Source organism: Taudactylus pleione, unplaced genomic scaffold, assembly GCF_031769625.1.
Source record: "Taudactylus pleione unplaced genomic scaffold, aTauple2 ptg000116l, whole genome shotgun sequence".
NCBI lineage: Eukaryota > Metazoa > Chordata > Amphibia > Anura > Myobatrachidae > Taudactylus > Taudactylus pleione.
Window position 1 is genome coordinate 19,966,265 of NW_028284518.1, and position 12,882 is coordinate 19,979,146.

The 12,882-nt window shown below is 41.2% G+C and overlaps 1 protein-coding gene across 1 annotated transcript; it reads left to right on the forward strand.

The window, feature by feature from the left end:
* The first annotated feature begins 8,441 nt into the window (after positions 1 to 8,441).
* On the forward strand, positions 8,442 to 11,245 carry FOXQ1 (forkhead box Q1). The gene has a single exon (XM_088471796.1). The coding sequence runs from the start codon at positions 8,849 to 8,851 to the stop codon at positions 10,139 to 10,141; it is 1,293 nt and encodes a 430-aa protein (XP_088327922.1). The 5' UTR covers positions 8,442 to 8,848; the 3' UTR covers positions 10,142 to 11,245.
* Positions 11,246 to 12,882: the final 1,637 nt, after the last annotated feature.

Consider the following 12,882-nt stretch of genomic DNA (forward strand, 5'->3'; position numbering starts at 1 on the left):
ATGTTTCATAGATGTCTGATATTTTTTTAAACTGCCGTGCGTTTGCGCTGCTGCTCTGTCGCTTACTTTAGCCAGCCAGCTCGCTGCAGCCTTTGGCCTATATTGGTGAAAAATAGTGAAATTAATATTGTGAGCTGTAAGGTGGTTAAAAATGCCTAGAAATGCCTGAAAATTATTGCTATTAAGGTTAATAATACTGTAGGAACAAAAACAGGGCCAAATTATGTGGTTTTAGCTGTTTATATCATTTTTTGGAAAAAATACAGGCCCTCATTCAGACCCGGTCACAAGCGCTGAGCGCTCGCAACCGGGTCGATGTTCAGGCCCTGCGCACGCTCAGCGGCCGCACTGTGTGTGCGCAAGCCCTGGAGCAAGAGAGAAATTCTCTCGCTCCGGAGCTCACTACAAAAGGGCCGGCTGTTGATGTTGATCGACAGCTCGGCCCGTTTTGTAGGCATGGCGGGTGGGTGGTTTCACAAACGGAGCTGTTCCTTAAGGAACGCCTGCCGTTTCGTGGGCGGCCGCACTGACATCGGTAGTGATGTCAGTGGGGAGCTTCCTGCTCGATCAGAGCAGGAAGCTCCCTGGGGCTTGCGGTTGCCGAGACCCTAAGGTCGCAAGCCCCGATGGTCGCGATGGTCTTGACCATCGCGACCATCAACCTGGTCGGTCACTAAAGCTGTGGGTCGTTAGCTAGCGACCAGGAGGCCGCACTTAAAATACAAGCGGCCGCCCTCATTCAGAACGAGCGCTCGCTTCTTGCGAGCGCCTCTGAATGAGGGCCACAGATCCAAAACCAAAATCTCAAGGAAAAAAGTCCAAAACCAGATTCAGATCCATAACCAGGGGAGATCCAGATCCAAAACCAAAAACAAAACACGGGGGTCTGCGCACATCTCAAATATTTTCTAAAGAGTGGGTTTATAAAAGTGGAGATGTTGCCTGTAGTGACCAATCAGATTCTACTTATCATTTATCTAGCACCTTCTAGATTATAATAGCTACAATCTGATTGGTTGCTATGGGCAACATCCCCACTTCTATAAACCCGCACTTCAGTAAATATAATCCATGAATAGCTTTAACTAATTTACCTCCCACCACCTCAAAGCCATTGCTCAAAAATTAAACACTGTGTTAATTTACCAATATAATAAAGAGCATCACAGTTATATCCCAGTGATACAAATATTAAATGTGGAGGAATATGGCAAAAATGTTTTAAAAAGTGTACATCTTTTATTGATTTCTTTGCAATGAATATAACATGCTGGATTATTTTAGGTACTTAGAACAATGCTAGACCTTAATGTAAACAGTATGATTTTCCTCTCCATACCACTGCCAAGGTTTTGCTAAGTGGAATCGAAACAAAGCTTATATTGCTTGAGAGGACCGAGTTTGGAAAGAATAAAGTGCAAGCACAAAACATGTGTCATAGTTTATATTAGCCTAATAGCATATTTTACAATGAGTAATGGAACCTTAAATTAAAGGCTGTCATACAGAAAATATGGCAGATTGAGAAATTCCTAACATAAGTAATTGGAGCATAATACTATATTCAATCTGTCTTTGTAGTTAATGACAAGAGCAATGGGATGAATTTCAGGGCACTCATCATATAAACCAGAAAGTTCATTAGCCAAACAGTGGGGTTACTGTGCTGGGTTGTTCATGCTTTCTTATATCTTTTATCCTACCACTACCCAGCAAGACGCCTGGTGAGATTAGCAGACAGTACAGGATGGCTAATAACAGAGCGAATGCAAGTTTCTGGTATGTATAACTCCCATAATTTTCCTTATTGTGGAACATTAAAGATAGTGAACTATTGGGATATGTTGGCTAATTATGGGTTGTGTAAATGTCATACATATACCCATGCAGTTATGTGTATGTTCTACTGCACTGATTGACTAATGGTGACCACATACTGTATGCTGCTATTCCAATAACAATTTCAGGTAACCTGGCAGCGCAGTGTGTGTGGCTTCACAATTGATCCGATCATTTTCAGGCACATTTTTAAATGCAGTCATCTTCTAACCACAAATTAGAACCGAAGTGATCAGACCACTCTGCCTGATCTTGTCCAATATGTCCAATTATGTGTCCAAAATAGATATTGCATCTGTCGCTAAGTGCACTGGCTAAAATGGGAATGTGCTGTGAATCACAAATTTTGGTCCTAGCTCAACCCAGTAAAAAGTCTCTTAGAAAAAAAAATCTGTGAGTGGCTAATAGAGATAGATAGATAGATAGATAGATAGATAGATAGATAGATAGATAGATAGATAGATAGATAGAGAAACTCTAAAGCTAGGTAATCATATTTCAGATATGATTCTTCTTTCGATTACATTTACGATCAGAAGTCCAGATCAATGTGCCAATTTGTGCATACAGACCTTTACAATTTAACTTCCGATCCACGATCCTCATCTGTCAAAACCAACTGCTGAAAATATTGTGACTCTGGGTCTGATTCAGAGATGTACACTAACCCGATGGTTAGTGCACATCTCCGATTGTTAGAGGACTGCGCATGCGTAGAATGTGTACTGTGCATGTGCAGCCCTCCATCAGAGAGCCTCACAGCCACAGCCTGGATTGACAGGCTGCGGGATTTACGAGGCGGAGCGCAGCATTCCCAGAAATGGGGGCGTGTTGACCCCATTTTCCAGGAGGGATAAGACCAGGGTCTGTGTCGGTGGATGCAGATTACCTTGTCTCGCAAGCTGCTAGCACCCACTCAGGCTGCGGTAAGCTTCAGCTACCGCAGCCTGGCCAAAGGGGCAACCAACGTGACCAATGGTCATGATGGTTGTGATGGTGATCCCAGGCTGCAATCTCGGTCGCAGCACTGGGATAGGAGACACAGCAAGGGTGTGTCTGTTTTCTTCTGACACCTCCTGCTGCATTTGCATTTTAGATGGCTGAAATTGCAACTTGTGTGCATCTCTGCAAGTCTGTGAATCTCTGATTCAGGCCCTCTGTACACTCTGCTGGAGGAACATCGGTAGAACCATCGGACAGACTGCTTGTAAGTTTGTACACAGTTAAATTTTTGTCCAATATTTGTACCATCACATCTGAGGAATATTAGGAAGCCAATAAAACCTGATCTTCAGATGAGACCAGTTTTCTTCCGATAAAACATGATTGAAGGTGCGCACACACTCTTTAGATATCTCTTTAACGGGTTGGGAATCGATAGAACTGTCTGACAATTGTAAAGGTGTGTACCAATCATTCATGAGTGTAGGATCCCCCTTACATGCTGCTGACCATCTCTTGGTAAAGAGGAAGTAATTCACTCAAAAGTATAAATTTATTCGGGGAGCTCTTTTATTAAACTCCCTCACTGAAAAATTGGAAATAGTAAAATATAACAGACATAACATATAACTGCTGGCAAGTCCCATACAACAGATAGCTGCAGCAAAATAAATTGGTTATATCCATAAGTGCTCGGTTGGCTAGGCACCAGGATTTTGTATTTTTCTTCTCACTGAAAAATTGCCTGGCCCAAGATGGACCATGCTGGGGCTTTTCCGGTAGACTCTGAGCAGTGGGTCCACAGATAATGGTAAAAATATTTCTCCATAGATTGTCAACTGTGTGGTTCTAGGATCCCTAGGATCCTAATTAAAAAATGTTTTAAATACTTATTTTACAAATGTATTTTAAACATAATTGTCCATGTTGTAGTGGGAAACATTTTTCTTATGCTGGGGATACACTCTATGCTGGGGATACACTCTACAATTATCTGTCAGATATCTGTCCAATATGGCTGGTTGGAATGAAAACCTGGTACTGTATGGGAGAAAATAACAAAAGAAATTTGCTCCCAAACACTAGAAAAGGGACCAGATTTTCCTTCCCACCAGACAATTTGGACAGATATCTGACAGATAATGGTAGAGTGCATGCCCAGCATATGTAATGCATTGGGAATAAAATGTAAAGCTCATAGAATGAGATCAATTACTGCAATATTTCAATTTGGAGGGTTTTCAATTAGGCTAAGTCAATGTGTGCACACTGTATTACCTTGAATAAATGACCTGTTGAATATATCACAGTTCCTTCACCTGTATTCCATTAATGCCTCTATATGATATAGGCAAAATTTTATCATTTTGTTATCCTCTGTACAATCATGCTAGCTCTTACCATTACATACATTTAAAACTACACTGCATATATGTGTTCCATACAAAAACAACGAATGTACTTTATATAAAATATATGCTGAAAACAAAAAGAAAACCTGAAGAATGCCAGAAAGATGAAGCAATGTTATTGTAAAAGTTGCCGAATGACATGAACCTGTATATTAAAGGTGTCTGAAAGAGGAAAACACCTTTAGGTCAAACACCACCTTCACATACAGTACAGAACATATTATATATTTCATTATTGCACAATTATTTTGTAACAAAATGCTTTACCCTGTAACTGCTTTTTACTTGCTGTGACTGGGATAACATGGGGGAACATGTCAAATAGTTTATTTTCTTTGTTTTTGCTACATAACATAGTAACAAAAATGTTCCCCTGAGGCAACTTTCAGTTTGATATTTGATGTGACTGTTATCTGCCCAGTAAGACAGTAATGTGTTTTGTTTGCCTGGGTTTGCACTAGGCTACTAGTATACATAATATATGAGTGCAGTGCAATTATAGGTTAGGGCAGTGGTTCCCAAACTTTTTTGAATCACGGCGCCCTAGTGTATCAGAATTGTTTTCATGGCACATTTAAGCCAAAAATTTGTTATTGAGAAATTCAGAAAAAATGTAGTGAATACACAAGGTCCAACTTAAAAGAACGATATAAACGATAACGATATCGTTACCATTTGATCATTTATAGCGTTCTTTTTTCAACCCCACTAACAACCGAAGGATGGTCGATGCGTGGGCACGGATGGTCGATATCGATATTGTCCATCGCCCGTGCATGCAGGCCAACCTGGTAGATACAACTCAGATTAGCCTGTTTGCTCTAGGGACCCACGATCGTTGATCGCAGGATTGTTAAGTTGTTAGGGGGTTGGTGCATGTGCTGGATGTTCGATATCCAACATGCAGGACGATCGGACAACGATATCTGATCGTTGTCTGATCGACCGTGTGTACAGGCCATTAGGTTCAGTTATGTGGTGATGGCCAAGTGTGCACTTCTGTTTGTCCACATATTTACATTACATTCACCATATAGAATTTGATTTGGTGCTGGACAACCAACCTGAGGCACCCCTGCAAGTGTCCCAAGGCACCCCAGAGTGCCACAGCGCACAGTTTGGGAACCACTGGGCTAGGGCAATTCCAAGTTGGTGATCATGACAGGGATCTCACCTTTTAGCTGGAAAACATTTAGCAGAATTGTAACAACATTACTAAAAAGATTATTCCTGAATTTGCTACATATACGAAGCATTGTTTAAGCTCTCTAGGAATACAAACATTATCCCTGCGTAGTTTTAGGGAGTGTCACAGAGAAGCTATAATAGTACTTGTGGCGTGAGATTATATTCCTTGTTAAATATTTCTCTCTTCATAAGTACTGTTAACATATACATGATTTTAGTATGCTGCAATAAGTCATCAAAGCCAATTAATGTCTGTGTGCAATTAAAGACGACGCCCATTTTTCTAGTAAGAATTGGAGTTCAGGCATGGCAAGCTATATATACAAGTATAGTACTAACTATGCATTTTGCTCCTCCATCTTCCTCATTCCCGGGGAGTCACCTCAAGCCTGCAGCTAAACATGAAAAACGATGTTCCAACTAATGCTGCAAAACAACATCTACTGTATAAACAAGCCCAACTGCTTACAGACTTTCCAGGTGTCTAGACAAGACTCTGTAGCACTGATAAGGTACATCAGCAGCATTCTTATGTCAGGGATGTTTGTCCTGCGATTGTCAGGATCAGTTCAATAACAGCGGGACATCATCCTTCATGCTGCTGAGTGGCTGCCTGGATTTCTGTATTAATGTGCCTGGCAAGCGGCTGGATGACAAAGCCGATAGAATGACTTCCTGTAGCCAAAAGACCACAAGATGAATTGGCTTCTGCCATAGAAAAGAGACTAGCATGGCACATACAATGGGACCTTTTGTTACAGGTGGTCACTGCCTGAGCAAATCAAACAGAGGGCCGAAGGAATGTCAGGAGTGTCAGTTAATAATATAATGAATGACATTTTGGTTTGTTGCCCTTTTTGTTTGTTTTTGTTGACTTCTGTGTGATATTTTGTCAGTGTTTTGTTGTGCCCATTTTTAAATATTATATGTAATAGTACTAACAACACATAAGCAAGTAATAAGTCACTACATAAATGATCATTTAGCAGTGAATAAAAAAGGTATCAATTACGAGCATACAGGTAACAAAAATAATACATATTATTAATAATAATTATAATGTTACAAAAAAAATAGAAATGATTCAATTTTTTCCACTTAATATAAAAAGGATGAAAATGCTGTATGTTTGTGAAGCGTTTCTAATGCAACCAAATTGTTGGTCTTAATTAAAATATCCCCACATACAGGTATATGGTTTCCTGATTCACAAAACATTGTACTGTTTTTAGCACACAGGGATCTAATATCTCTGTAACATGTGAGTGAGAGCCATACATCTGAGCTGCTGGTGAAGTCAGTCCATCTTCTATCTGTAGAAGGGACTGGTCTCCAACTGTTTGGCTCAGTTTCTACCTAAACTGACCCCTTTATTTAATACTGTCATTTGAAGCCTTGATGTGAAGCCATTGCATTGAAACAGATCTTTTTACATGTTTACCCCCTAACTTTCCGAAATACTTTTAAGTCCTTTGAATGAAGATAAGAGACAATGTGCACAGATTTTACACAAATGCTGGAAAGGTAATAAAATAAACATCAAAGGTAGATTAGGAGATATGTCCCTATCCCTTACAGTGTATAACAAAGGCAGGAAGCACAGGAAACCTACCCCAAGCATTGATTTGGGGTTATAATGTACACAAGCCAGAAGCATGAGAAAGATTTGTAATTGTAATAACTAAAGTGTTACATTAATATATAAAGTAACCTGAATTAATTAATTCATTTATGTAATGTATATAGATAGATAGACAGACAGACAGACAGACAGATAGATAGATAGATAGATAGATAGATAGATAGATAGATAGATTATCCATAATATATATTATATAGAATATATATATATATATATATATATATATATATATATGTGTGTGCAGGGATAGGAGGCACTCCAGCACCACCCACCTAACATTTTATAGATCCCTATCTAACTCTCTTCTTATATTAAGCACCTATCACATCTTCTCTGTCTTTTCAATTTAACATCCTCCTAACCCTAGGCCAACTTTCCAGTGTGATTGGATTATACAGCCCACCAAGAACATCTGCAATCGGGCTGGACCAATTTGCAATATGTAGCACCTATCCTTGTGTATCAACACCTATTTCCCTTTAGATTGTAAGCTTGCGAGCAGGGTCCTCTTACCCTTATGTATGTCTGTTATGTATGTATGTCTTTTACAACCAAATATAATGTTAATTCAAATTGTAAAGCGTGAGGGAATTTGTTGCGCATATAAGAAACTGTTAATAATAATAAATAAATGATATATAATACACACGCGCACACACACACACACACACACACATATATATATATATGTAGACTCCACACAAACACACACAAAAAGTGTGTGAATGTGTATATATAATACACACATACACAAATATATGGGCTCATGCTTTATATTACCAGGAATTACTGAAAAAAATGCTTGAATGAATGAATGATTGAGAAGGTCAACTTTTAGCATCTTGGTTGGTAAAATAGAATACATTAAAAACAATTATTTTACCAAGCTTTTAATTACATTTATGAATCTATGTATATATGTTGAGTAGATGTTAAGTCATTAGACCTGCTGTTTGTCTTTCCCTTAGTAATAGGGATGGAGAGAAGTGAACTGTGTACGGTGCCTGGTGTGGCTCTGCCACCTACAAGTCAGAGTGCACGTTACACCTGGAGAGAGGCACCTGCTCCTCATCACAGGGATTGTGACTTGCACAGTGCACGCAGTCGCCCACTGGTGGGAGAGAGGCACCTGCTCCTGATCACTGGGACCTGCACAGTGCACACAGCCACTGATGGGAGAGAGGCACCTGCTCCTGATCCATGGGACCTGCACACAGCCACTGATGGGATAGAAGGGACATGGGGAGGTCAGTAGTACTAATATATACCTAGTGACATCCAAACAAATGTGTTAGGGTCATTAAGCTTATCCAAAATCCTAATTACAATTAAACTACCTTATCTCCCCCCTCCTCCCTCTTGTTGACGAAGCCTGTGATTTGCTGGAGATAGAGTAGGTGAGCTGGATGGCCACTCCCACCTCTCTATTATATTAGACTGCAGCGAATGAAGGGGAGAGCCAGCTACCAATAATAATAATAACACCGAGGCAGCTGCTGGGGACGGCTCAGCACCGGACTGGAGGGACCTGACATCCCGTGACTAGCACACTGTGACGAGCCGCAGCTGTGGCGATACCGTACTACTGACCAGGTGCTGTGTGCCCGGGGATGCGGACAGCGAAGGCTGATTGCTGACTTACAGTAGCTGATCCCCAGTATACACCCTAAGCCTCTGAGAGGGACCTATGACCCGGCGTGACTGCATACTGTCACCCATAGGAAGAAGCTGAGCTGTGCTGTCCCCGGTGCTGTGCCCTGCGCTGTGCTCAGGGCTGTCACACACACAGAGCTGCAGATAGAGCTGACAGTGTAACCTCATCGGGATGAGCCTGGAAGTGTTCTCCCGAGCAGCCTATGTGGACAAGGTGTGCAGCAGTGACATGGAGGGCAGCATGCAGTCCCCACTCTCCAGTCGGGACGATGAGCTGGGCTCAGACGGTGACTTTGTAGCCAACAGCCCCACTCCAGCCCTGTGCCCAAGGGACTCTGAGATGGACACGGACACCGGTAGCCTGGGCGGCGAGGAGGAGGAGGCGGAGGAGGAGGGAGAGGTGAGACCGGGATCTGAGAGGGATGGAGAAGGTGCAGAGGTGCCTGTGGGGTGTAGATCCCAAACTGTCGAGATTGGTAAAGCCAAGACCTACACCCGCCGCCCAAAGCCGCCATACTCCTACATCGCCCTGATAGCCATGGCCATCAGAGACTCCGCCAGCGGCCGCCTGACACTGGCCGAGATTAATGACTATCTGATGAAGAAGTTCCCCTTCTTCCGGGGCCAGTACACCGGCTGGAGGAACTCTGTCAGGCATAACCTCTCCCTCAATGACTGCTTTGTTAAAGTCCTAAGAGAGCCGTCCCGCCCCTGGGGCAAAGATAACTACTGGATGCTGAACCCCAACAGTGAGTACACTTTTGCCGACGGCGTTTTCAGGCGCAGAAGAAAGAGGCTGAACAGGGTCACCAAGTGCCTTAAAGAGCAGGAACTGCAGGTTCTGTCTGAGCAGCAGCATCAGCATCACACACCATCAGGCCAGGGCTCTGCCCCTCCATCCAGCAGACTCCAGAGAACACCTTCATCTCCATCCTCCACTCCTTCCACTAGCACCAAGGACACTAGCCCAGGGACCAAGTTCTCCAGCTCATTTGCAATCGACAGCATCCTGAGTAAACCTTTCCAGAAAAGAGAGAACTCAGAAGCAGACACCAAATCATTAAGTGGAAGGATTCTATGGCAGACAGGTTCTTTACTACACTCCCCTTCTTCAGTCCCGACTTACCCACTCCTGTCCTACCCTCCATCATCCTCCCTGCATCACCCATCCGCCCTTTTCCCCATCAGTCCCCTTAGTAGTAATGGGGCAGCATTGCACTTACAACTCTATAGGTATTGTACGCCCGAAGCTCTGCTGCTGTTAATGGATCCCAGGAGTGAAGGGCAACAACTGTCTACTGACCCGAGGGAAGACCGACACACTCCTGCCCAACACCACCCTCTCTTCCCACACATAAGCCCCAGTAAGGCTTACTCAGAACACCTGGGCAATGCTGAGATCCTTTGCACCCTGCGCTCACCTGGCTCGTATACCCCCTACAGGCCAGAGACATTGCTAGCGTGACAATGAAGGGAGGGAGTGGGAAGGTATGTTACTTGGAGCACCCACTCTGACTTATTTGGTATATTATGTAGCTGCACCCTCCAAAAAGCATGATTTGCTTCCAATGAATCTAACAATTTGTTCAATTAATTGGGTTACTAAGTCATGCGACTAAATACATTTCTATTTGTCTATGGTCTATACAATATTTTGATATTACTGAAAAAGTGCCTAATATATAACATCCTGAGTTCAGGGGTGTATTTAGAATTAAGCAGTGAAATATTGATATTTTGACTATTCCTTTAAACCAAAGGTGTATCAATGTTCCTAATAACAGTGAAACATGTATGTTTGTCTTCAAAGCTCACTGCCCTTAGTAATGTGATTGTAATTCCTATCAATGACCAGGGTCTATTTCCTGGCCCAGACCCCTACCTTTACTATTAGTGTGGCTATGTCACAGTGACTGAACTGCACATGTTTAATAAGATATGTATAAGTGACCTTCAACTGCACTTTTTTTTTTACAAACCAATATAACATTTATGTCAGTAACATTGACGCAATACATTTTTAAACATTGTGCTTAGAGGATCTCTTTTGAGACAATTACATTTTGTAATGCAATTTCTCTTCATCTCAATCCTTTACATTACCTCGACTCAGGCTAGAATCCTGGCTGTCAAGTGTTTGTTTGTTTTATGCAAAGAAACTGTGTGTATCTCTATATGCCAATCGTCAGATGCCAAGTCTATTGTAGCATTCCAATGTAATACATTTAATAAAGATAATTATCCATATTAGCATTGTGTTAAAAGGTGATAGATTTCCAGGTCATTTCTACTGTAATCACCACTGTGCCAAAACGTAAATTCAGTATATTGTTTCTTAAATTATTTATACTTAAATCTTTAATGACAGGTTACCACTAATTAATCGTGGTCCAATAAATGAAACCGATGGTTTAAATAAGCTCGAATCGAGCAAAATAAAGAATGATTACAGGTGTATTGATATCATTCAAAAAAAAAGCGCCTAAGCACTGCCACTACTGAGCAGAGATTTTGTAATTATGTTTTATATGTGTATTTTATTGAACTGAACTTATTTTCAAATAAAAGTTTTGTTTAAAAAACTCCTGCGTGTGACGTGTGCAGTGATTCAGCAGTTTACTTTGTGATGGTTGAAGGGAATTCCATAAACTTCATAACATGAAAAGTATGTGATTTGCGTGAGAAATAATACAGACAGTTTCCAGTGACTGCTTAGAGGAGCTGATCTGGTTACGCCAGGAGGCTGCTCACCTTGCATGAGAGAGGAGGAGGCTGGGCTGACAGGTCACTCATCTCCACTGCTTCTTATCTCCCCTGTAAGGTAACCAGAAATCTGGGCTAGACTGAACACCCACATGAATGTCCTAATCATATACATACTTGCACAGTACAATCGCAAAAACAGATGAACACACTTGTCTAACTCTTTTGACAATTACAAGACATGATAATCCATTTTGTTTAGTTTATGCACATTCTTAAGAAAGTATTCTCAATATATTTCACCCTGAGTAAACATTTTCTGGTAATGGTTGTAATAATTCAAATGTACTACATTTTTACTAATACATTTAAAGACTAGAATTATGTTTGAGTAATATATACTAAGAAAAAATATATAAGGCATAATGCACTCCCTACTATCATTTATGGGAATATTAGCAGTGCCCAGAATATATGGCACTATACAAAATCATGGGCTATTCGTAGGAGAGGTCTATTTACTAAGCAGTGTTAGGAGACAGAGTGAAAAGTGATAAGGTGCCATCCAATCAGCTCCTAGCTGCCATTTCACAGGATGTGTTTGAAAAATAACAGTTGGGAGCTGATTGGCTGGCTCCTTATCACTTTTCACTCTGTCTCCTAACACTGCTTAGTAAATAGACCCCTCAGTCATATATCACTGATGGCTTCCATTCTATGTAGTCATTTACAGTAGGAGGTGCAATACACCTTTTACTAATGAACGCTGAAGTATTGACATGAAAATTCCCTGATTATAAGCAATGACTACAATTCTATACATATATTATTTACAGGTGTATGTTACATATGTTAACACAATATTACAAATACTTTCACAAACTAAAAGCATTGTATTTCTGACTTGTTTACATTGACAAACTATTACAGGAAGAAATGCAGATGGAACAACCCCAAATGAGTAAGAATAGTCCTTTTGTTTTGTTGTTTAATTTATTTATTTCTCCTGAAGCTTAGTGGTAAAATCTGTTATGGGACGGCATGAATTGGCCAGTGATAAACATTAACTAAACAGAAATGCACAACATATAAGTACTGTTTACTGTATAAAGCAACTTTACACCCCGAGGATCTCTAGAGCACAGCACTGAAAGTTTCATGCATTTATCGATGGTGATCTTCAATAAATAACACAAATGTTTTTGGTTGACAACTGCCCCTCGCACACACACATTCAGCATCTCACATCTGCTGTTAATGCACAGAACTGGAAACATCGAGCATCGAATGCATATTAGATGGCTACCAGCCGTCTGAGTAAGTCTAAACTGTCACAGACACAGCAGGTCTCCAGACATGCAAAGGTCTCTCCTGCTGCAAGCAAGAATGCAGCGACTAATTTAGGGACACCGAGAAAACAGTGTTTAAACAGTCTGACACACCTGTATTTCTGGAGCCACCCCCGTTACCTTCCCCAAATGATGACTACCTATCTCTTACTTT